This window comes from Bos taurus, chromosome 1 (assembly GCF_002263795.3).
Source record: "Bos taurus isolate L1 Dominette 01449 registration number 42190680 breed Hereford chromosome 1, ARS-UCD2.0, whole genome shotgun sequence".
Taxonomy (NCBI): domain Eukaryota; kingdom Metazoa; phylum Chordata; class Mammalia; order Artiodactyla; family Bovidae; genus Bos; species Bos taurus.
Window position 1 is genome coordinate 150,887,080 of NC_037328.1, and position 26,823 is coordinate 150,913,902.

The 26,823-nt window shown below is 47.0% G+C and overlaps 1 protein-coding gene across 4 annotated transcripts in view; it reads right to left on the reverse strand.

The window, feature by feature from the left end:
- ERG (ETS transcription factor ERG) overlaps positions 1–26,823 on the reverse strand; it is a 316,287-nt gene that overhangs the window by 218,170 nt on the left and 71,294 nt on the right. For 3 of the 4 annotated variants that reach the window (XM_059885370.1, XM_059885371.1, XM_059885369.1), the window contains exons 2-3: positions 20,557–20,659; positions 8,744–8,831 (exon numbers count right to left, since the gene is read on the reverse strand). In XM_059885370.1, the coding sequence (XP_059741353.1) occupies positions 8,744–8,782 (39 nt within the window). In that variant the 5' untranslated portion in view covers positions 8,783–8,831; positions 20,557–20,659. Of the gene's footprint in view, positions 1–8,743; positions 8,832–20,556; positions 20,660–26,823 lie in introns of those variants that run through there. The other variant, XM_059885377.1, reaches the window with a different exon arrangement.

Below are 26,823 nucleotides of genomic sequence, written 5' to 3' on the forward strand. Positions count from 1 at the left end.
CATCTGCTTCGTGTTACTTTAAAAGCATCCTGCTCATCGGCTGGGTTCTCAGGCCTCCCAGTGACCTTGTGCTTAATGCTGGCTACTTCTTAAATCTCTTTCAGACCCTTCCTTCTATGAAATGCAAACAGGGTTTAAGTTTAGCATCTTTTATGGTCAGAAATATTTAGCATTGCTTCCAGAGAGGCAGCCATGGAGTCATCTGGGAAAGAAGGCAGTCCAGCAGTGGACTTCCTGGCAACTACTGACCCTGTTATCTTTACAGCTATTTCCAGAATATTCCCTTTTTCATTCTCCCCTCTTACTATCACTCTGTAAGTGTATGCTAATATATTTATAATATTATACATTAATAATATAATAATACACAACTGCTTTAGTTTTTAATAATAATATACTGTGATGTTATTGGCGACAGTTAATATATTAATGTATAACACATTAATAACATATTAATTATATATGTGTGTACTAAGTCGCTCAATTGTGTCCAACTCTTTCCAACCTCGTGGTGGACTGTAGCCCACCAGGCTCCTCCGTCCATGGGATTTCCCAGGCAAGAATACTGGAGTGGGTTGCCATTTCCTTCTCCAGTGGATCTTCCCAACCCAGAGATCAAACCCGTGTCTTTTGTATCTTCTGCGTTACAGGCAGATTGTTTATCACTGTGCCACCTGGGTAATAAAGTGTTAATAATATATTATCAAGCTTATCAGTAATATATATAAACAATATAAAAATATATTATACAATTACTATAAAACTCAACAATATATAATATACTGCATCATATATTAATAATACATTATATAATTAAGGATATTAATGATATTGCAATATATTGATAATAATGTGTGATGTTATAAAAGTGAAAGTTGATCAGTCGTGTCAGACACTTTGCCACCCCATGGACTATACAGTCCTTGGAATTCTCCAGGCCAGAATCCTGGAGTGGGTAGCCTTTCCCTTCTCCAGGGGAATCTTCCCAGCTCAGGGATTGAACCCAGGTCTCCCGCATTGCAGGCAGATTCTTTACCAGCTGGGCTATAAGCGAAGACCATGTGATGTTATAATAAGTGTTTAATGGGAGCCAAGCACTGTTCTGAGTGCTTGAAAAGCATTAACATTAACTAATTTAATCCTCATGATCCTATGAGGTAGGTACACTATCTATCCCCAAGTTACAACTGCGGCAACTGATAAGTGTTGTCTGTTGTTCAGTCGCTAAGTTGTGTCTGACTCTTTGCAACCCCATTTACTGTAGCACACCAGGCTTCCCTGTCCTTCATCTCCCAGAGGTTGCTCAAACTCACATCCATCAAGTTGGTGATGCCATCCAACCATCTCATCCTCTGCCGTCCCCTTCTCCTCTCGTCTTCAGTCTTTCCCACCATCAGGGTCTTTTCCAATGCGTCAGTTCTTCGCATCAGGTGGCCAAAGTACTGGATTTTCAGCTTCAGCATAAGTCCTTCCAATGAACATTCAGGACTGATTTCCTTTAGGATGGACTTGTTGGATCTCCTTTCTGTCCAAGGGACTCTCAAGAGTCTTCTCCAACACCACAATTCGAAAGCATCCATTCTTCAGCACACAGCCTTCTTTACGATTAAGTAATAGTGCCAGGCTTCAAACCTAGACCATCTGGCCCCAACCCACTTCTAAAAAATGGGCCAAAAAATATATAAACGTTAAAGGGGAAAGGAACAGGAAAGGGAAAAAAATGATAATTAGAAACAAATCCAGAGAAAGTCGATTTTTCAATCCTTCTCCACATGTGGAAGCAACTAGAAAGCAGAGCAGACTACCCTGTGTTCAACTGTCTGCGACTGATCCTCACACGAAACCCTGGGAGCAGGAGCTGGAGGCTCGCTGGCCGTGGACCCCAGGCCTGAGCCCGGCGTGCTCCTCTGGACCACAGAGCAGGAACAGGCTCCAGGCATTTCTAGACGAGGCAGCTCGTGGGCCCGACCTGGGAGCTATCAAGTGGGGCACAGTCTGAAGCCCCTGACGCTCCACCTGGACCAGCACGGTGGAACCCCCAGGAAGACCGCCAGGCTGTCTGTCCCCAGGCAGAAGCCACACTGGCCCAGCACAGGGCTTGCCTCAGGACCAGCTGGGATGGGTGAGGTGGTGGGGGGAGGTCCAGCCTCTGCCCTGGGCCGTGTCCCAGAACATGTGTTTGGGGAACACGTATCTTCTGCCCCGGACTGCAGACACTGTGTCTTTATGGTCTCTTATTCCCATATCCAGGCTTCCCTGGTGGCTCAGATGGTAAAGAATCTGCCTGCCATGCAGGAGACCCGGGTGCAACCCCTGGGTTGGGAATATCCCCTGGAGAAGGGCATGGCAACCCACTCCAGTACCCTGCCCGAGAATCCCATGGGCAGAGGAGCCTGGTGGGCTACAGTCATGGGGTCACAAAGAGCCAGATATGACTGAGCCACCTACACCTAACCCTAACCTACACCCCCAACCCATTTCAAGTACACAGAAGGCTTTGATAAAAAATGTTTGAATGAATGAACAAGTGAATCAGAGAGAGATTCCTTGTTGCAAAAGGATGCAATGAAGTCACTCAAAGAGCTAAAGGCGGGTGGACTCACTCAACTTGGAAATGACCAATGGACTGAACAGACATTTAGTTGCCGGGGGCAGCGGGGGGGGCGGGTGGTGGCTAAAGGAGGGGGGCATTGGGAGTCTGGGGTTAGCAGATGCAAACTGTTATACAGAGAATGGGTAAACTAAGAAGTCCCACTGTGTAGCACAGGGAACTCTATTCAAGGACCAGTGATATACAATAATGGAAAAGAAGCGAGAAAAGAATGTGTATGTACGTGGATAACTGAATCACGGTGCCATATAGCAGACATTAACATACCCTGCAAATCAACTATTGTCTAATTTAAAAACAAAAGAGCAGAGCAAAGAGCCTGGAGAGCCCCACGCTCAGGTTCGGGGCTGGCCCAGCCCGTCACCACGGTCCCCTGCCCAGACGCCACGTAACCAGAGCTGGCTCCTACCCTCCTCAGCAGCCAGACCAGCGATGGACCAAGCGGTCTCTCTCTGCTACGGCGAGCATCAAGGGTTTACAATTAGAAAGTGTCTTCCCAAACGTGATGCCGTCCTGAGCCACCCACCTCCATCTTCCCATCCTCCTCTTTCAGCAACTTACCTTCTTTACTGTAAATATCACTCTTACACAAACAGGATATGTGACACTGTGCAAGTTAAAGAATGCGGAGCAAACATTCTCACCTGAACTCAGCCGGCACAGGCAACGCCACGACCTCAGAACTCCCCCCAACCCGAGTCCCTCCCCCAAGCCTTGCCCTCCCTGACAAGGCATGTTTTTCTGTCCTGAATTATTATATGCATGTTGCGCCTCTGTTCTTCTTTTTGCCACATATGTGTGTGTCTCTGAACAACATATGTTTTGTAGTTTCTCCTCTTTTTGATCTTTATATGCGGAATCATACTCTATTTATTCTGCTGTGACTTTTTTTTTCACCCAACCTTGAGAATCACACACACGGATACACAGACACAGCTAAATGCTTGTAGTTTATTCTTCGCCGCTGTGTAGTATTCCTTGGGGGGCAGACTGTAATTCATTTATCCTTTCTCCTGGTGGGCATTTGGGTGGTTCTAGTTGTTTGCTTATGCATGTTTCCTGGCACCCGTGTGCAATAGGGCATATACTAGGGGCAGACCTGCTGGAGCATGATTAGCTTACATAGGCAACGCGAAACTAGTAACAAAGTACAGTTGGTATTATACCAGCTTGGCACCAGTGTGGAGGGAAGGACTCTCTGTACCACTTCCATAGCTCTATGACAGTAATTGTCATTATATGTAATATAATTGACGTTATATCTATCCCTTATCCCTCAACCACCTCTCAGAGTAACTAGCCAACTAGTCATTTAGCCAACTAGCCAACATGTCCCATACATGCACTCATTCCCTTGGATGTGGTCACGATGTTTCAGGTCCACACGTATCCATGAAAAGTACATGATGTTTGGGAAGTGCGTGTGCTTCCCTCTACGTAAATAGTACTGTGCCACTGAGCTCATCCTGTTTTAGATTTTTTTTTTTCACTCAGTATTTTCTAAGAGGTATCCACGTGGCTCTATGTAAATCAGACACGATGACACTGTGAATTCTTCAATATGGATATGGTACCCTCATTTTACCAACCACAGGAGCTCCTGGCGGGGTCTAGCTGCATTACTTGTAATAACAGATCACTAAATCCTCACACTAATCCCCAAAGTAGGCACTTCCGCTTCAGAAAAGAGGAAACCAAGCAGAGAGATTAAGGAAGTCGTTCAACATCACCGAGTTCACAATGATAGAGAGGGAATTAAATCAGGTCCTAGGAGGCCAGGACCCACGTCATGAACTTTGCCAAAAACACACGGCTCAGGGAGTTTCAGGAACCAGCATTGTGAGGTCACACACCCTGTGATCCACAGGGTAGAACTAAAATTCAGACCCTTTCCCTTTCAGTCCCATCCTCCTTTGGCCGGTTCAAAACTGTATAGTATTCCAAGTGGGTAGCTGGTGAATGGCAAAGGAAACGATAACTAAAGGTACCAATTGGACATCTCTTTAAAGTCATAAACTTCACTACTCTGCTGATCCTCTTCATCCAATGTTAGTAAAAGGAAACATTAAAACAGAGCTCTTATGAGGAAATGCAACACCAAACATGGGGAACTCCTTTATCAGAATGAGAATCCATTACCGAAATCTTCGCCAAATCCTAATAAAATGGATTTTCTAGTCTTTTTTCCCTGCTCAGGATGTAACAGGAAATAGGAAACAACTCCACATTGGACTTTGTGGCCTGTGCTTAGTCATGCTGGCCAGCACCTTTGTAAAAACTTAGCCGGAAACATACAGAAAAGCCCATTCTCAAGCCTCTAACCTTTGAAGGTACAGCACTTCCCCATTCGCAGAGATAAAAAGTTCCAGAGCAGAAAGCAACAACTGTCTCATTGGAAGTTTATAGGAACACTGTTACAAGACCTAGGCAGGCAGCTGCAAGAGCAAAGGATTCCCACACCAAGAAGTTCACAACAATGAGGCTCACCACCTCCCACGCCCCCTTTTTTTAGAAAAAAAGAGGCCCGAGTTCTTTAGGACACTAGTCCACCATCTTCTCCGTCTGCTGGCTTTCTGAATTAAAGCACTATTAATTGCTCCAACAACTCACCACTTATCTCTGAATTTATTAGCCTGTCATGCAGCAAGCAGTATGAGTTTGGCTGCAGTTAACAGGGAAAAGAGTCCGGATCCATCTTTGGTGGTAAAAGGTGCTACCCGTTAGCAGAGCAACAGAAAGGTCACATGACCTAACCAGCTAAGTGCATACTGTTGTGACACCGTAATTTTTATCACAAGAACGTGCTTGAGCCTTCCCTGGTGGTCCAGTGGTTAAGAATTGACCTGCCAATGCAGGGGACACAGGCTCCATCCCTGGTCCGCAAAGATCCCACGTGCTGAAGGACAAGTAAGCCCAAGCGCATGTGTCACAACTCCTGAGGCAGGTCTCTAGAGCCTGTGCTCTGCAACAACAACAAAAAACCACGGTACGGAGAGGCCCCGTGCTGCGGTGCAGACTGTGCGACTAGAGAAAGCGTGCTCGAAGCAACGGACACCCAGCGCAGACTTAAATAAATAAATAAAAAGTGCTTGGCTGCTGCTGCTAACTCGCTTCAGTCGTGTCCAACTCTGTGCGACCCCACAGACGGCAGTCCACCAGGCTCCCCCGTCCCTGGGATTCTCCAGGCAAGAACGCTGGAGTGGGTTGCCATTTCCTTCTCCAATGCATGCATCTGTGTTCAGTCTCTTCAGTCACATCCGACTCTGTGCGACCCCACAGACGGCAGCCCACTAGGCTCCTCTGTCCACGGGATTCTCTAGGCAAGAATACTGGAGTGGGTTGCGATTTCCTTCTCCAAAAATGTGCTTGGAAGGGCCGGAAAAGAAAGACAAATAAAATGTGCTTAATAACTTACTATTCTCATCAATGAAGAATAGGCTAAAAATACATTTAAAGTTCGGTTCACTTTCCTTGTAAACTAACTGCCACGACCGTGCCATTATGTAAGTCAAGACTAACATTTCATAATTATTTACCATCCCTCCTTTGTAAAATCATTTCCAGCTCTTTCAATATAGAAAGGATAAGAGTAATTTGCTCTGGCAGGAAAGAACTATAGGAAGCTATGTGGGATACATTTCCTAATACAAAAGGATCATTTCTCTCCTCCAGATCAGCCTATGCAGGGGTACGAAGGATGCATAAAGTCTTTATGGCTGTCTCCCAGCACAACTGCCATGTGAAGTCAATTCTGCAGAGAATTCAAGTACTTTTCAGATGAGAAAAACATTTCTGGAGCAGTGAGCCAAAAACAAACTCTTCCACTCTCTGCATTAACATATCAAGTGAACCTTGTCATGTGTCATTTATAAGAACTTCCTCTCTGAGAAATAAGAGCTGTGTCCCTTAGTCCAGAACCAGAAACATCTCAGCACAGAAAATTTTACTGAGTAAACTCCCCAAACTGGGTATTTTAAGGAAACAGTAGAAAGCAGTCTTATTTTCCTGACTGTTGTCAAGGACACCAATTCCATATACGGAAAAAAAAGGAAGTCCAGGAATAATTATTAAAATTTCAGTAGGTGGAATTTGATAGATTTACAAGAGAAGCAAATGGCTTTAATAGAATTCTATCTCAGAGCCAACATCGGCTATTACTATCTGCCTCTCTAAATTGCCAGTTCATCTTCAAAGACACAGAAGCAATTTGAGTTGAAATTTGTTTCTAAGAAACTCTCAAGGTTACCATTTCTCAAAATTATCCTTCACTTACATTTACATTAAGCAATATGAAGATAATAAGATAAATCAGAGCTGAAAACATAGCTTACTTCTGAGATCAAATACAGAACGTTTCTCCTGAAGACATTTACAGGGATTGTGTTTCTCAGAGTTGTCTGTTTGGACTGGATAAATTAACTTTAAAAATCTGCAATAATTTCTTGCTGACCTCATCTTTTCCTTCTGGTTGGTTACAAATAAAACGCCAGTCAAAATGAATTTCAGTTGTTGCTGCTCATACTCTGAGCTTCAGAAGATATTTCTTGTGTCACTTTCCTTCTCCGAGAGCTTCTCTTTGCAACCTGTGGCTTCGTGATTAACAGAGACTGAAAAGAAAAAAGGTCCCCTCCTCCATCTGGGTGTAGCACAAACACACTCACCAAACACGTTCCAGATATTTCTGAAGAAACCTTATCACCGCCACAAGAGTCTTCCCACTTGTGTTTCTGTAGACATAGCAGCCATACCCCAATAAACCGTCACACAGAAATCAGACGATAGTGTCTGCCAGAAGGTCCTCTCCTCTCAGTCCCTGGAAGAAATCTAGCATCCTCCACACCCTTTGGACTCCCTGTATTTCTCACACTTGCAAGAACACCCACAAAGCTATAAAAAAAAAACACACACTTAAAACTCATTACTTCTAATTCCATTCTCAAAGAAATCAAATGTGTGTGAACGTGAGTTGCACATGGTACACAACACTTTTCCAGATACACTGCTTTTAAAATGCACACGTGTATGTAAATGCGTGTGTACACGTCACTTCGGAGGGTGTTTTATGTTTTAGTAACCCCCCCAAAATGGTAAAATCGTTCAATACCATAAACTTTCTCCTTTATAAGCCATTTTCAATTTTCAATAAATGTTTCAGGTAAAAAGTAAAAATTAGAAAAAAAAAAAAAAAAAAAACAGACCAGGCCACTTGGGGAAATGAATTTATATGGGGAAAGTCAGGAACTGGCAAGGCAGTGAGCGAGTTGGGCCAATGCAGACAGCTGAACCAACCAGGGCAGGTGCAGACAGCCTATCTGGCTGATGTAGCTCAAGCCCCAACGTTTTCTGTAACTTTTATTTGGGTCAAGTATATGAAAACCATCACTTCATTTCCTCCCGGTGGCTGCAACCATGTGGACGCGGAGCCCTAAAAGGAACGGGCCGGCTTCCTTGCAGGGACTTGCCTTGGCTCGAGTCTCAGCCCCTCAGTTCTCTCACCTCCAGAGCCCGCAGAAGAGCTGTCAGTGGGCAGAGGAGGGGGGCAGGTGTGGGTGACGAGCTGCTGAAGTGTCGGGGTGCCCCGATAACACGGCAGCTGAGCGCTGGAAACCCGGGCCTCCACCCCTCCCGTCTCTCCCTAGGTAACCTCGGGAAGCGTCAAAGAGATGGAATTAGAACAGAAGTCAGAGAGTTTGGATGTGGTTTTCGATGCTAACTCAGGGGTCAGCTCTCCTTCCCTGCAAAGAATCAGATAGTAAATACTGTCAGCTTTGCAGCCCATATGGTCTCCCAAGTTGGAAGGGCTCAACTCTGCCATGACAGCGTGGAAGCAGCCCCTGACGGCATGGAAATGAGCATGGCTAGAGCCCAGGAGAACACTCCTTCGGCACAATGAAATCTAAATTTCCATCATTTACATGCACTGCGAAATATGCTTTTGATTTTTTTTTTCAACCATTTAAAAATGTGAAAGGCATTTTCTTAGCTCCTGAGCTGTGGAAAAACAGACAGTGGACTGGGTTTGGCTCACAGCTGTAGACGGCTGACCCTGGTACTCACTGAGAGGTGGGCAGAGGTCTGAAAATCCAGTCAAGGAGGAAGTCAGGGCAGTTTTGTGGCCAGGATGGAACCTACCTTGATATGAGCTGCTGGGTCTGGGACAGTCTGAATCATGACCTTCAGGAGGCGAGCGCGGCTACCATTCACTCAGCATCCCAGGCAGCTAGGAGACACAAAGGGGTGTCATAAACAGCCGTAAGCAGCCACGAATCTGTGTTCTGTGTTCCATCAGGACTGAACACAGCACACACACACAACAGTAAAGAAATCCCAGCCCTGCATTAAATGTTTGCCTTTAAAAAAAAAAATTATTTTGCATTGGAGTATAACCGATGAGGAAGGACAGGGAAGCCTCGTGTGCTGCAGTCCACAGGGTCGCCAAGAGTCAGACGCAACTAAGCCACTGAACAACAACAGCAATAGCCAATTAACGGGGCTTCCCAGCTGGTAAAGAATCTGGAGACGCAGGAGACATGAGTTCGATCCCTGGGTCGGAAAGGTCCCCTGGAGGAGGAAATGGCTTCCCACTCCAGTATTCTTGCTGGAATATTCCCATAGAGGAGCCTGGCGGGCTACAGTCCACGGGGCCGCAAAGAGTCGGACACGACTGAGCACATATAATGATTAACAATGTTGTGACAGTTTTAGGTGAACAGTGAAGGTCTCCTCAGATGTTTGCCTTTAGATATGGACAGTGAATGAAGTGACCAGAAACCTGACTTCTCTTATGTCGGGAATAACATTTAGTTTTAATCCCCAAAACCGTAAGATGTCAAGCTCCCCAAAATTCAAGTCAAATTCAGTTGATACACATCATTTTACATGAGCAGCATCTATGAGCAATCATTCAAAGGAAGAAATGAGACCCCCCAAAATGATAATTACTATTGTATTGATAGAATTGGACTCTGATATTTCTACCCAAACTAATATCATCTATATATCTGTACTTTGGCCACCTTATGCAAAGAGTCAACTCACTGGAAAAGACCCTGATGTTGGGAAAGATTGAAGACAGGAGGAGAAGGGGGTGACAGAGGATGAGATGATTGGATGCATCATTGACTCAAAGACAGGAGTTTAAGCAAGCTCCAGAAGATGGTGAAGGACAAGGAAGCCTGGCGTGCTGCAGTCCATGGGGTCACAGTCAGTCAGATGTGACTGAGCAACTGAACAGCAACACACATCTGTAAGCTTCATGATTGCTCAAGTGCTCAGTCATGTCTGACTCTTCGAAACTCTATGGACAGACTGTAGCCCACCAGGCTCCTCTGTCCATGGGATTCTCCAGGCAAGAATACCAGAGTGGGTTTTCATGCTCCCCTCCCGGGGATCTTCCCAACCCAGGGATCGAACCCCTTGTCTCTTGCATCTCCTGCACTGGCAGGCAGATTCTTTACCACTGTGCCACCGGGGAAGCCTGTGGACACCCAGGGAAGTCACTAACTTCTCCAAGATCACATGCTTAATAAGAAACAGTGCCGGGATTCAGGTCAGACTGGCCTGACACCAAGACCCAAAAGGATCTTCGGTTTCACATAATTAACAGGTTTCACCCTGTACTGTGAAGATAATTTAATGTACTGACAATTTAAACCCACATGAATTAAATGTTATGATACCAGTATTCTAGGGATAAAGACTTCACCCAGGATACTCCTTTCTTCAGGTTACAAACCAGCATGCTGCGGTTCTTTTCTGCCTTCCCACCCCAGAACCAGTCTCCACTTTCCACCCCCCACAGCCTGCCAGTGCCCCCCAGAGTTGACCCCTACAGACGACCTCAGCTGAGCGCCCTTGCCTTCTGGGCCCGATCAAGTCCGACCAATGGGACACTGTCTGCTGCTCAGGGGGGCGGGAGGAGAGAAGGGCAGTGGTACTTCTTCCCCGCAGCTACCCACCACCCACTGCAGGCCCCCTCCATTCCTGGCCATAGTCCAGCCAAAGCTGATCCCAGGGGGAACCTCTCCCATCCTCAGGACCCTTTCTCAGGGCTCCAGGCACCGTTTCCCCAATCAGCCCTGGGCTTCTGTAGGTCTTAGCCATCGGTTGCTTTCTGGCACTGAAAACAACTTTTTCTAATTTATGTTCTTAGGTGGGATCACTTTTTGTTTAACAGTTACTGTTGTGTGTTTTCTTTTTCGTAAATCAGGCCTCTGACTCTGAGCAGTAGTAAACTTCAGAATGAAAACAAGCAACTTGATGACAGGAAGACAGACACAAACGCAGACTTCCAAGTTTGCTTGTAAACACATCACTCCGGGGGGGTCTGCTGGGGCTCTCACGGGAGTACATCTGTAATCCAGGCTTTCTGACCCTCTCGAGGTACAAACACATCCACTTTCGACACAGCTCGGCCTCTCATGGGATGCCTTCATCTTCAGGTCTGCATGCTTGGGGGTGTGTGCGTGTTCATCACTCAGTCGTGTCTAACTCTCTGTGACCCCACGGACTGCAGCCTGCCAGGCTCTTCTGTCCATGGGATTTCCCAGGCAAGAACACTGGAATGGGCTGCTGTTTCCTTCTTCAGGAGATCTTCCAGACCCAGGGATTACACCCGTGTCTCCAGGGTCTCAATGGATTGGTAGGTGGAGTCTTGACCTCTGAGCCACCAGGGAAGCCCTAATGCTTGGGGGTGGGGTGGGTGGGGTGGAGTCTATCCCCCAGGTGGCTGTAAGTCCCAAGAACAGAGGGAGCTTGGTTGTTCAGGAAGATAACAAACTTGGAACCTCAGACATTATTTTTTCCTAAAGCCAAATTTCTTGATCCTGGGAAATATGCAATTCCCCCTTCAAGTCAAAAGTAAGTCCTCTGGGGGATAATAGTTGCTAAATATGCAAAAGGAATGAAGCAAGGTCTTGAAATTGACTTGGGGAATGGTTGAAGCTAACCCACGTTCTTGGCAAACTAGGGGGAAGAGGACAGAGCACGGGGGCCTGGCCAGAGATCTCTCGGAACTGGCTCCCCTGGGGAGTGGGGGAATTCCTTCGACTCCCCCAGGACAGCCTCCTCAGGGCTTCCAGACAATAGGAAGCCCCCACCCACCCAACCGCTGCAGAACCCCATGCTCAGGAACAAGGGTTCTTTTTGTAGGCTTCAGCATCCCCCCTAGGAAGCTCGCCCCACACTACCCCTCCCCCCTGCACACACACACCACAAGCCTGTCCCCTACCCTCAAAGCCCAGGAGACTTAGCAACCACCTCTGGTCCTGAAACGCTGCAGAAGGAGGCTCTGGGGGGCCCTGAGCACAGTTCTCCCTTCCCACCTGTGGGAACCCAGTCCCCGTGCCCCAGGGTGGCACAGCAATGTGGCGGGGGCCCAAGGTGGGTACATGGCTGGGACCCGGCCCACGTGCCAGGCCCACAGAGGAGCCACCCTGGACACTCCAGCATGATCATGTCTCAGATGACCACAGCCCCTGGCAACATCGGGAGAGGAGAACTGTCCAGCCTGGTACGGGATTATGGGAAACACCAAGTAGGCTGTTGTGTGAGGCTGCTCAGCGTGGGACTGGCTCACGGCCCACATAGGAAACCAAAGTGCCCTGCATGTGCTGGAGATGCACAGAGAAGGCGGGGACTAGCAGGCTCACACTTTCCTGTCATGCTATGGTGGGTTAAAAGAGGGCGTCAGTTCTCCATGCCTCTCCAGGTCCGTGCCTTCCGCCCGTGACAGGGGTTCCTCTTGCTAAGTAGGGTCTGCTTCCCCAAGCCCGGTTCTTGGCCTGCCCCTGGGCCTTGCTTCATCCAACAGAACACAGGAGGAGAGCCCAGGTCTCAAGAGACACCAAGCGTCTCCACTTGAAACTCTCTAGCCCCATGGGAACCTGCCCGGGCTAGTGCTTTGCAAATGTGAGGCATGTGGAAAAAGCCCAGTCATCCAATCTCTCCAGCCAAGACCACTGATCATCCATCTGAGAGCCCATCAAACCTGGGGCACGTGAGGGAAACTACAAAACCAAAACTTCTCAGGAAGGTTAACGTGAATGGCAGACCCACAGGCTCATGAGCAGAAAAAATGCTCCTTGTTTTAAACCACTGAGACTGGAGATACAGTGTTCCATGGCATTTTTGTGGCAATTACCAATATACACTATATGCTTTTAATAACCAGGTTACCTAGATGCCCCTCAAGACTTTCCCAACTAGAGAGATAAAAGGTGACTCCAATAGGAATTTCAAAAGAAACTGACTTCGCCTCAACCTACAAATAAAGCATTTCCATTCATCTAAGAACGAAAGTGTTAGTCACTCAGCCATGTCTGACTTTACGACCCCATGGACTGTAGCCTGCCAGGCTCTTCTATCCAGGGAATTCTCCAGGCAAGAATACTGGAGTGGGTTGCCATTCCCTTCTCCAGGGGATCTTCCCAACCCAGGGATCAAATCCAGGTCTCCTGCATTGCAGGGAGATTCTTTCCAGTCTGTCTGAGCTACCAGACATGATCTAAAACCTTGACCCACCCTCAAAATGAGCTGGGAAACTGAAGAGGAACCGAGAAACTTCAACCAGAAGACTCTGGGATTCTCGGAGCCCTTCCCTCCAAGCTGAATCCTCACTTCCCATGATGGGACTCTGCCAGCCTGCTGGGGTTTCTAAGCACAGTGAAACAGGATCAACATTCTGGATATCCAAGACCACAGATGCATCACAGAAGTCACAAAGGCCATTCGATCTGTAACCCAGTAAGACATAAACTTAATAACGACTGTTTATGTCTCATGTCTTTTATGAGGAAGTCTGGGGTACTTTCAAGGCATAAGGATGAAGCTGTGGGGAAGGGGATATATAGATTCCAGATGCAATATAGCCACGCCCTTCAAGGGATGGAGAAGGGGAAACAATTGATACAGATACTCAGAGTTCAGTCATGACAGCAGGCAGCCAGGGACACTGCCTGGTAAGGGACATGGAGAGTACCCAGAGGAGGGAGAGAGTCACAGAGGTGCCACCATGAAGCCTTTAAGAGCAAGAGGCACGCGGACTGGCAGGAAGGCAGGGAAACGGGGAACCAGTGCTCCTCCCATCCCTCCCACTAGGGAGCCAGGGTATATGATACTAACCACCTCCATCACCACCAGGATCACCATCAACTCAAGGAACATATGGACCAGTCAATGTCAATGAGCACCAAACAACTGATGCTTTTGAACTGTGGTGCTGGAGAAGACCCCTGAGAGCCCGTTGGACTGCAAGGAGATCCAACCAGTCCATTCTAAAGGAATAGTCATTGGAAGGACTGATGGAGCTGAAGCTCCAGTATTTTGGCCACCTGATGTGAAGAGCTGACTCACTGGAAAAGACCCTTTTGCTGGCAAAGATGGGGGGTAGGAGGAGAAGTGGGCAGCAGAGGATAAGATGGTTGGATAACATCACCAACTCAACGGACACAAATTTGAGCAAACTCAGGGAGACAGTGGAGGCAGAGAAGCCTGGCGTGCTGAAGTCCATAGGGTCGCAGAGTCAGACACAACTTAGCAACTAAACAACGATAATGTGAATGGTGCTGTCATCCTCCAGACCACATCAGCTAAGCAGGGGCAGCCCTAAAGCCCAGGAGGTGACGGCTCTGGCACCTTCCCCACTGTCTCTCCCCTTCACAAACACCCTCAACTGTCTTTGCAGTCCTTTGGTGTCTGTTCTTCGTCTTTTTTAAAAGCTTTTTAAAAAAGAGGCTTTTTTAAAAGCTCTTCTAATTCACTTTTGTGTTTCCAGTGAGCATTTCTCAAATATTTGGTCATTGTTGAATGACCTGATGCACTGATATCCCTGTAGGAGCCTTTTATTTTCTCCTTTACTTGCCCTTGAACCCTTGCAAAACTTGGATCTGTGTCGTCTAAAAAACCTTTCTCGACTACATACTTCTTGCAATAAATTCCTTGGGTAATGTATATGTTTATGACTTTGGATTTCACAACCCAGTGTTCTTTTATTATTGGGTATCTTGAAAACTGAAACGATCCCTTCTTCATCCCTGTTTTGAAAACGCCAAAGCTTACTACACAGAAACAAATATTTGATTTGGGTTGCTTTAGATAAAACTGCATCAAGTGCGGACTGGCACACAGGGCCAAAAGGAAAATAAGCACTGTGTAATTAGGGAGGCAATGCGGTCAAATGGTTAAGAGAAGGCCTGGATATCTGCGGGGCTGGGGCCAGAACAGAAAAAGGACACTCCCTCCCTGCTTCTCTTCCCAACCCGGCTCTGGCCCCCGACACAATCACGGGGACATTCCAGTCTACACGGCCCTGATGGCCGCCTGTCAGGTCTAGAAAGGCACACACAGGACCTGCCACGGGGATGGATTTCAAGGAAGGAGCCTGCGTCGGCCCCAAAGATGCTCGGGACAGTTTGGGCAGGAGCTCTGGGCTCCCAGGCACTTCAGGTGCTGTGTGGACTGGGGGATGGGCAAGAGAAGGCCCGAGAAGGCCTGGGGGCAGGGCTCCCTCAAATGGTAGTGCATCTGAGCAGAGGTGCAGAGTCAGATGCAGGATGGAAGCCAGATCCGGTTTTCCACCTCAGTTCAGTTCAGTTGCTCAGTCATGTCTGACTCTCTGAGACCCCATGAACCACAGCACACCAGGCCTCCCTGTCCATCATCAACTCCCGGAGTTTACTCAAACTTGTGTCCATCAAGTTGCTGATGCCAACCAACCATCTCATCCTCTGTCGTCCCCTTCTCCTCCTGCCTTCAGTCTTTCCCAGCATCAGGGTCTTCTCCAGTAAATCAGGTTTCCCCACCAGGGAACCCCAACCTTCCATATTGGGAGCAGGGAGCCCCATCCACTGAACCACCAGGAGTCCCAAGACCATGTTTTGTTCTAATGAAGTGACTTGTGATGGACCCACTGATGGATTCAGGCTAGTCTCAGAAGCTCAGAGCCTTGATAGGAGACCTGGAACATTCAGCCCCACCCCTTCCCTCTGGAGAGAGAGGAAGAGCTGAAGACTGAATCTGTAACCAGTCCTGCCTATGTGATGAAATGTTCATAAAACCCCTAAACGACAGGATTCAGAGAGTTTCCTAGTTGGTGAGCAATCCCCACGGCCCCCACTCCTTGGAGATGAGGTCCCTATGCTCGGGACCCTTCTGGACCTCCGTCCTACAAACTCCCATCCATCTGTTCATTTGTGCCCTTTGTAAAAAACTTGTCATAGGAAGTACAGCACTGTCCTGACTTCTGCGGCTCCTTCTCTCGAATCACTGAATCCTGCGTCATAAAGCAAACTCCCCTGGCTATCGATTTTACATATGTAATGTATATGTTTCAAGGCTCTTCTCTCAAATTATCCCCACTGTGTCCATAAGTGTGTTCTCTAGATGTGTCTCCTTTGAAAGTGAAACTGTTCGTCACTCGGTCGTGTCTGACTCTTTGTGACCCCAGGGACTGTAGCCTGCCAGGCTCCTCTGTCCACGGAGTCATCCAGGCAAGAACACTGGAGTGGGCTGCCATTTCCTTCTCCAGCGGATCTTCCCAACCCAGGGAATGAACCTGGGTCTCCCACACTGCAGGCAGACTCTCTACCATCTGAGCCACCAGCAAAGCCACCTGTGTTCCCTCTGTTGCCCTGCAAATAGGTTCATCAATGCCGTTTTTCTAGATCCCATATATATGCGTTAATTACAACATTCGTCATTCTCTTTCTGACTTACTTCACTCAGTATAATAGGCTCTAGGTTCACCCACCTCGTTAGAAATGAGTTAAATGTGCTCCTTTTGTGGCTGAGTAATACTCCACTGTGTATATGTACCACACTTTCCTTGTCCATTCATCTGCTGATGGACATCTAGGTTGCTTCCATGTCCTAGTGACTGTAAATAATGCTGCAGTGAACTTTGGGGTACATGTGTCTTTTTCAGTTCTGGTTTCCTCAGGGTATATGCCCAGTAGTGGGACTGCTGGGTTGTACTCTATGACAACCCAGAGGGGTGGGATGGGGTGGGCAGTGGGAGGGGGGTTCAAGAGGGAGGGGACATATGTATACCTGTGGCTGATTCATGTTGATGTGTGGCAAAAACCATCACAATATTGTTAAATAATTATCCTCTAATTTTAAAAACATTACTGAATCCTGGAGAGAGGTTGTGGGAACCACTAACTGTAGCCCAGCTGGACAGAAGGATGGGTAACCTGGGGACCTGATGCTCTCCACTGGTCTCTGCAGTGGGGAACAGTCTTGTGGGACTGAGCCTTTAGCCTGTGGTGTCTGGTACTAACTCTGGGAGGTCTCAGAATTAAATCAAATTGTAGGATGCTCAGTTGGTATTAGAGAGCTGGAGAACTGGCTGATGGAGCTGGAAAAGACAACACCTATTTGATGTCAGGAGGAAAAAAGACCCTCAATTACCACCTCCAAATTGATGCTCTGCAATTCACTCATGAAAGTAAAAGACACCTGCACCTTGGAAGAAAAGCTATGACCAACCTAGACAATATATTAAAAAGCAGAGACATTACTTTGCCAACAAAGGTCCATCTAGTCAAAGCTATGGTTTTTCCAGTGGTCATGTATGGATGTGAGAGTTGGACTGTAAAGAAAGCTGAGCGCCAAAGAATTGATGCTTTTGAATTGCAGTGTTGGAGAAGACTCTTGAGAGTCCCCTGGACTGCCAAGAGATCAAACCAGTCCATCCTAAAGGAAATCAGTCCTGAATATTCATTGGAAGGACTGATGCTAAAGCTGAAACTCCAACACTTTGGCCACCTGATGGGAAGAACCAACTCATTGGAAAAGACCCTGATGCTGGGAAAGATGAAGGCAGGGGGAGAAGGGGATGACAGAGGAGGAGATGGTTGGATGGCATCACCGACTCAATGGACATGAGTTTGAGTAAGCTCCGGGAGTTGGTGATGGACAGGGAGGCCTGATGTGCTGCAGTCCATGAGGTCACAAAGAGTCAGACATGACTGAGAGACTGAACTGAACTGAACTGAATTCACACAGGTGTGACAGAAAATTTGGCCGGTGTCTAACTGGTCAGTCCCCCAGTAGAAGCACTGTTTGGTGAATCTCCTCTGCCTACAACCGAAGGCCTTTGGGAGTCTTAGATTGAATCATGCTCCTGAAACCCCTCACAGGGCTAGGAACAGAGTGAGCACTTCATAGGGCTTCCCTGGCAGCTCAGACAGTAAAGAATCTACCCGCAATTTGGGAGACTCAGGTTCGACCCCTGGGTCAGGAAGATCCCCTGGAGAAGGGAAAGGCAACGCACACCAGTCTTCTTGCCCAGAGAGCTCCATGGACAGAGAAGCCTGGCAGGCTCTGTGGCATCACAAAGAGTCAGACTACTCACTGAGTGACTAACACTTTCATTTTTCCTTCAAGCACTTGATAAGTGGCCATCAATACTGGAAATACACGGGGTCACAAAGAGTCAGACACGATTGAGAGACTGAACTGACCTGAACTGAATACTGGAAAGAAAGCAAGCAAGCCGACACTGTATAAAATCCTGCAACTTTGTGAAAAAATAATTCCCAAAAAATAAGCTGCTGGCTTTTCATAAAGGCCCTTTGTCCTTAATTTTAAAACGGAATTTTAAATTTTAGGCTAACTAGTCATTAAGCGCAGACCCGTTAGGTAAAAGGTCTCTGAGCAAACTCATCATAACGGATCCATTCACTGCAAGAACCGGTCATCAGATTCACTGATTCCGGATGAGTGGACATTAGGTACGTCAGTTTCTCACTATTAATAGCAAAACGTACCCTAAGAACTGCACAGGTCTGACTCTCCCCCGGGGCAGTGGTCTCCTAAATGGAGCGGGAGGTCAGCGAGACGTCCACCTGAGGCCCACAATTTCAGGAGGTACCCCTTCTCAGCTCCGGCAGGAACAGAATCAGCACTCGAGAGGGAGCATCTCCTTGAAACTGGTGCCTCCCTCGGCTCAACCTGGCCCCAGCTCGGGCGCCTGCTCTCCCTAAAGTAAGCAAAGATCAGTGGGAGGTGGAAATATGAGAAACCAAATGCACCTCTACGTTCGTCTAAAAATAAGAAACTGAACTCCTTCGGTACAATAAGGCTTTATCGTTCCAACAGATATAAATAAGTACTGCAATAGGTTGAACTGTTTCCCTCACACACCCCGTTATGGTAATGTTGCTCAGTTGCCCAGTCATGTCTGACTCTTTGTGACCCCATGGACCGCAGCATACCAGGCCTCCCTGTCCATCACCAACTCCCGGAGTTCACTCAGACTCATGTGCAAGGAGTCAGTGATGCCATCCAACCATCTCATCCTCTATCGTCCCCTTCTCCTCCCGCCTTCAACCTTTCCCAACATCAGGGTCTTTTCCAGTGAGTCCGCTCTTTGCATCAGGTGGCCAAAGAACTGGAACATCAGCTTTAGCATCTGTCCTTCCAATGAATATTCAGGGCTGATTTCCTTTAAGATGGACATGTTGCTGTCCAAGGGACTCTCAAGAGTCTTCTCCAGCATCTTCTCCAGCACCACAGTTCAAAAGCATCAATTCTTCAGCTCCCAAACCCCCAGCATCTGAGAATGTGACCTTATTAGGAGACAGAGTCTTTCTGCAGGTAATGAAGCTAAAGTGGGGTCATTAGGGTAGGCCCTAACTCAATATGACTGGTGTCCTTAGTTAAAAAAAAGGGGGGAAATTTCAAAACAGATTTGCATAAGCAGAAGACAGAGGGAGAATACGACCATCTCTAAGCCACAGAGATGGACAGACAGGAGGGACCAGCCCTGTCCTCACCCTGAACTCCAGAGCTGGGAGAGAACAAACTTCCGCTGTCTAAGCACCCCCCAAGTCTGTGGTACTTTGTCCCAGCATCCCTGCAAATGCACACAGCTTTATTTTCCATCTTTTAACTGATGAAGAGGACAGGCCCTGATGGGGGTGTGGCCTCAGGAACTATGTCCAATGTAACTGCAGTTTCTTACTGGACACAAACTCTGCTCCAAGCCCGTCCTGGGCACCACGAACTGTTGAACCATCTACTCATCACTCCCGCCTTCACATCAGGAGAGGACAGACTCTTAAGTTCGAGGCATAAGTCAGTGTTACACCAGCCCCACCATAATCTCTTTGACCTCTTTTTACTTAGCGAGTAAAAAACAACAGCGTTGTAATTTCACTTTATTGGGAAATTTTTCTACTCTTGACGAACTTTTTCTTCCAAACTATCCCGCTCCTTTAAAAATAGATTTCTCGAATCAATACTGCAATTATCCTTTAATTAAAAATAAATAAAAAATAGATTTCTCATTTTTGCTTATTACACTGATGCCACTGGAAACTCAGAAACACAAAGTCTTCTAGGTATATGGATGGATAATCCTAAAATAAGGTTTTACATAATTATTCAGAAAACAGGAACTGAGCAGAGAATCACATAAATTATCTAAATTATCAGCCCAAGACAGAACCCTTCTACCTCCTCGCTCAGCACAAGAACTGCTGCTTATTTTCACCTTGTACTTTGCCATGAAGGGATCCTCGTGAACCAACAATTTCCATGTCAACAAATAGCTTGAATAAAGAGAGATGGCAAGCAAAAAAAAAAAGCACAGTCTGTAGACATTGTTCTTGGCTGTCTCTTCTGGATGGAGCAGGAGAAAGTAGAAGGCAGTGGAGAAAGGAGGAGTTGCGATGAATACAGAACTTACAAAGTGGTGATTTTAAAAACCCCACAGTGTTGAAGGCAGGAACAGGCGGTACTGGGTCAAGGGCATTTTGTGTGTTGGGGGGAGAATCTAGGGAACCAGCCTAGGCTCCTCAAAGTACATTAAAGGACCCCAGGTAAGGTCTTTGGAGGTTTGGGTCCCCCAAATACCAAATACTGAAGAAACAAAATCTTTACATTCACATTTTTCTAAAAACTTTTGAAAGGCAGGACTTTTCTGGGGCTTTTTGTTTTACCTTGAATCACCCTTGGCTCCCCCATCTTTTTTCTCTGTAAGTCATTTGTCTTGCTTTTGGTCAACACGGCTTCTTCTTGGATCTTCAAAGATCTTGGAATAACCTGAAAGAGAATTTCAATATAGTAAACTTTGGGTTTTTTCCCAAATGTTAAAACCAAGGATCAACTGTACATTTAGTGACAAACCCACTGCTAAAATATTATTTTAAAGTATCTTAAAAGAGGGATGAACTTAAAATTCTTCCTTCTAAAAAAAAGTAAGGGGCCAGAGTTATGGCAGCACTTCTTCAAATAAAAGTTCAGCATCATAAAGCAAAAATTAGGAACGAGATAAAGGCCAAGCTGTAATGGACGTACTGAGGTCCACGTATGCTTTTGCAAAGAAAATATTTTGAAAATCTTGTCCTTTCCTCCCAGCTCCCAGTTTTAGTAATAATGGTTTCCCCAGATCAGTACTTCAGCACTGCTCTCTGCTCCAAAGAGTGATGGGATTTATTCAGCATCCTGAGAACCGTAATTAGACACCTTTCTCAGTCACATGAAAGAAACAGTCTTTATAATGTGTAGATGCCACAAGGATCCATATTTTTTGCAAGCATAGAACTTGCAAAACTATTAAAAAAACTTTTAAGATGAGAGCAATACTAAAAAAAAAAAAGTCTTTCTTAGAATATGCCTGTCAGAGTGGCTCTAATATCCATTCTCTTATTTTTTGGAGATACAGGAATTTCTGTGCTTCTGCAACTTTCCAAGTCAAATAACCAATCCCAAAATATTTAAGACAGGATCCTCATAACATGACGAATTGCAAATGACAGCTTTTTCAGTTGAAAATATTTTCAAATTAGAAAATGCCTTAAGTAGTGCATCAAAATCAATATTTGCAATGGGCGATATTATTTATAGATGGTTTCACCAGCCAGCCAAGCCTCCCACTCCACCCCAGAGGCCCCCCACCAGCTCCACCTGGAGGCTTGGGCCTGTGCATTGAGACACTGAATGCAAACGGCCCAACTGGTGGGGCAAAGGGCTTGGTAGGACATGGAAAATCCAAATTCTTAGGGGAAAATTGGGAAAATTATGATACAAAACCATATGTATAGTCTGATTCCAATACTGTATTAGTGTTGGAGAAGACTCTTGAGAGTCCCTTGGACTGCAAGGAGATCCAACTAGTCCATCCTAAAGGAGATCAGTCCTGAATATTCATTGGAAGGACCGATAGTACACTTTTGTGCTCAAACCTCTTCTCTGCCAAAAGAAACACTTGATTTCTGATGGAATATTGGTGGGCTCGATTTAAAGACAAGCGCAAAGGCCAGAGACGATTCTATTAAATATGTGCAATGGGTATTTTTCAATTAGCATGATAATGTTGTTAAAATCTCATCTACCCAGAGGGCACTTTATCTGACAAGGTAAATTACCCGTAAGCCAGCTGAGCGGCCTCAAAGGATCCAAAGACATGTCACGAAGTCTGGGGAGAGAGAAGCTTTGCCAGAGAAAGGCACGCTACCAGCCGCGTGAGGTTAACAGCCGGCCCAATCAAAGCAGAAACGTCAGACAATTATGCAAACCAGACTCAGGAACTCAAAAAACATAGCCATTTGAGAACTTTGCTATGAGAGCAAGCTGCTCAAGCCAGCTGAATAGAGCCCCTGGTCCCACAGAAAGCAGATAACAAGGAACACAGCGCCCAACCCTGTCAAGGGCAAGTGGTAGGAACCCTGGTACCTCCCAGACGGGGTGAGCCCGGCGTTCTGCACAGTGACAGGTAGAGGAACACACGTGATCATCGTCAGTGGAAAATTCTCCTCGGAAATGGTCTAAGCCAGACACGGTTGAGCATCTCAAGGGCAGAGTTTAATTTGCAAAGCAGCCATGGCACACAGAGAGACCCTGACTTGGAGCCAGGTTGGTACTGACCATCAGCAGCCAGGAGACTGCCCAACTGCAATGGACAGTTGTTTGTGGCCGTGCCATGCAGACAGACACAAGCGTCTCGTGTTCAGAGAACTGCAACCTTCTCGTTCCCCAAACACGCTGGACCAGAGGTCGCCTCCTACACAGAGATTTTCCTGGCCATCTATGTCAGCAACAGTGAATGCATCATAAGCTTAACCTCTGGGAAGATAGACAACCAGCTATCCCAGAGAGTTGCCTTCTCGTCAAAAAAACCCTGGACCTTGACTGAACAACAGCCATCATTGGTGAAAAGGCACCATACCCACCAGCAACACCAGGGACAGTGACACTGTCACAGAGGACCCCATTCATCCGATTACAGCCCCGTCCCCATAGGTGGGGTTCCCAGGTGGCTCAGATGGGAAAGAATCTGCCTGCAATGCTGGAGACCCGGGTTGAATCCCTGGGTTGGGGAGATCCCCTGGAGAAGGGAATGGCAACCCGCTCCAGTATCCTTGCCTGAAGAATTCCATGGATAGGAGAGCCTAGTGGGCTACAGTCCATGTGTTGCAAAGAGTTGGACACGACTGAGCAACTAACACTTTCACTTTCCACGTAAATGGCAAAAGCAGCGGACACAATGGTGCCCGCCTCTCCTAAGAGAGGAAACCCAATGCCACTTGGGTGTGTAGCCCAACCCCCAAAACACCCTGGGAAGGGCTGACCCTGCCCCAGCTTCAGAGGCAACTTCTATCACTGGGCAACTCCTATCACCTATTCCTCTTGCCACTGGTTGACTTAAAACGGAGCATGTGATATCATTTTAGCCAATTCAACCCCAGGGGAAGTGACAGGAAGACTTCTGGAGAAAGTCTCCTGGCCAACAAAGAAAGGTCATCTGCTACTGTCCTGTCTGTATGACCCTTGAGCCATCTCAGGACCATGAGAGGAGGGGACCTGGGGATAAAACCATGCACTCTGGGAAAAGGCGAAGGCAAACCTCGGGATTCTGCTCAGGATGCAGAAAACAGGATTAGGCAGAAAGCATCGGCGCCTTGTGTCTATGTTCAAATGTCTCTGCTAGGAATACAGCAGGGTCTGTGTTCAGAAGAACCACCTTCCTCTCTTTGATTATCTGTATGCAACTCAGACATGCTGAATACTCTTTTCCATTGTGATTTTTAAATACAATCATCTGCTGCGGAATTAGTCCAGCCCATAAATCTCCCTGAATACAATGTTATATCTCAGACTTGAGAAATAACTGTTTTCAAGGTAAGTGATCCATCTCAGCCTACGTATGTACTGAGTGTCCAGGTACCGGAGGGGACACAGAACAGTGCCCTCATTAAACAAAGGGTTTGATGAGGGGATTATGCTTCTAGTTAAACGACTGATTTGGAGGCAGAATGTGATCAGGTCATGAGAGGAGGACAGAAGGGGCAGCAATTCCACCTAGCATCATGGAGTGGCAATGCCTCTTCAAAGGGGTGATATATCATGGGCACTTGGTATTCCATAGGTGGGAATGGAAAGGGAAAGTATGCAAGGTAGAGCAGCCAGATGAGCAAAAGCATGGGCGTGAAAGGGAGGCACACGGGAGAGGCTCTCTGGCTACGAGAACAGTTCAGGGATGTTGAGTGACTTACCCCTATAGCTAAGAAATCACATTGGTGTATGTCTCTTTCCACAATCTAAGTTCAACCTGCCCTTCAAATCCACCCATTCATTCAAGTATTCCTCCATCCATCAACCCACCACACATTATGCGTCTTCCATCCATCCACTTATCAACAGGCATTAAGTCAGCTTCCTCCACGTTCAATCACTGAACTGAGCCCTGCCTAGAGGTGGGCTTTGCCATGACTTCAGGGTCGAGTGGGAAGCACAAGGTTGTATAGGCACAATCACAAATTCCAACACCCCCAACACCTGGCTTGACCCCCCACCAGCTGCAGAAAATCTCCCACAAGGGAGTGAGGCAGATCCAATTGAGCACAGCATCTGAACTACTTGAGAAACTGACAGAGGAAAACTGGACGGCCAAGCAGAGGCAGAAGCCGTCAGAGAATTAGGAGAACGTCAGAAAAGGTCCCAGCCCTGGATGCCGAGGAAGGACCTTCAGTAAGGCAGAAACAGTTCACAGCATCGATCTGCAGAAAGCTGAATAAAAATCAGCAAGTCAATCACCCGACCACACATGAACAAATGGTACTAGATGTGGCAAGTCAACAACCTCTGGGTGATCTCCAACAACGTGGCCAGTTTCCAAAGGCTCACTAGCAGAAGGTTGGGAGGTTATGTGAAGGTCAACATAGGCTATTCATGAAAGACGCTGATGGACAGGGAGACAAGGGGAAGAAAGCTCAAGGGAAGAAGCACTACTGTGCTCACCAATTCAACATTTGTTGCCTGCCTACCGCGTGTGAGAAATTGCCAGCAGCCAGGGTTGGCCCCATGGTTCAGACTCCGAGCTTCCACTACAGGGGCGAGGCTTCAGTCCCTGGTTGGTGAACTGCGATCCTTCATGCCACACATCATGGCAAAAAAATGTAATAAACAAAATAATAACGAGGAAAAAGAAGAAATGGCCAACAGCTAGAGTGCACAAGACTCAGTCGTGCCCTCGATTAGATTACAATCTAATTAGAAGACGGTTTATCTCGTTTGTCTGGCTGGTTTGTTAAGGATGAGAAAAGGGGGTGTGTTTACAGGTAGGATGGAGGGAGAGGCATAAAAGCAGACACAGATTCTAGAGACAGAGGAAGAAGAGGAAGACAGACGCCTTTCCTCTGCCTCTTTCAGAGGAAGTCACGGGGTCACAAAAGGGTGAGACACACTTAGCAACTGAGCATACACACACCAGTGAGCCAGTGAAGTTGCTCAGTCGTGTCCGATTCTTTGCGATGCCATGGACTGTAGCCAACCAGGCTCCTCCATCCATAGGATTTCCCAGGCAAGAGTACTGGAGTGGGTCGCCATTCCCTTTTCCAGGGAATCTTCCCGACCCAGGGATCAAACCCAGGTCTCGCGCGTTACAGACAGACGCTTTACTGTCTGAGCCACCAGGGAAGCCCATGCGCACACACGTGAAGTTATCTATTCCCATCGTGGGCAATTTCAAAAACTAACAGAATTCCCAGGTGCAGAGCTGAACAGAGATACAGGCCATCTTTCCAGCAAGTCTGCTGGCACCAGCCTTGGCGGACCAGAAGCCCAGCAGAGACCGAGGGCCCTGACGCTATTGGCAAGTCACAAGGTGACGGCGAGGAAATCTGTGAAGATCAGCCAGACAGCTGCTCTGCCAGCAGCTGAGCCCCAGTAACCTGTCTCTGTGGGCAGGGCAGACACTTGGGACACTGGGGTGCAGAGCTAGCAAACGCCTCAGCGCTCTGAAACGGCGTCTGCATCGGCTCTGCTGCTTCCTGAATCTGCCCGGTATCCAAATCGTTTGCTGTTGTCGCTCAGTCACTCAGCTGTGTCCAGCTCTTTGTGACCCCAAGGACTGTAGCCCACCAGGCTCTCCTGTCCACGGACTTCTCCAGGCAAGAATACTGGAGTGGGTTGCCGTTCCCTTCTCCAGGGCATCTTCCCAATCCAGGGGTCAAACCCGGGTGTCCCTCGTTGCAGGCAAATTCTTTACTGTCTGAGCCACCAGGGAAGCCCGTAGTGTATATATATATGTATAATATATATATTATATATTTTATATATATATATATATGTCAATCCCAATCTCCCAATTCATCCCCTACCCATCACTTCTTGGTTTTGTTTTTTTTTTAATTATTACTCCTGAGAAGGGAACAAAATGAATTTAGACAGTAATATTCCTTTGGAGCCCGAGATATTCTACAAGGAGTCAACACTGGGTCTTTCTCTCCCCTAGGCCTGGTCATGTGCATGTGAAAGCTGATCAAGCTGACTGCACAGAGGGAGCAGTGGCCGCCCCTCCCACCAGCCCCCAAACAGCTCCACAGCCCCTCGGGCTGGGGGCCATGGTCGGCCTCGAGGTCCCCAGGAAAAATGAGACATCTGAAGGAAAACAGGCTAGATTTGAAAGGCGGGTGACATCTAGAAAAAGGAAAACAACTATAAATACAACTTCTCTCCTGTTTTACACTGAGCCTTCTGTTATAGGAAACACATTTAACAGAGTCGGGTTTTTTTTTCCCCCCTAAGCTCAACTGGAAAAACATAAATATTTAGTCATTTCATAACGGCAGACAACTGACAAGCAGGCCACAGATTAAAGGAACATGATGTATTTCTAAGAAAGTCCATCAAACAAAATATATCTTTGGGAACAGAATCCCAAAGTCTGTTTTAGAAGCAAATCTTGGCCTTCAAAATGAATCTAT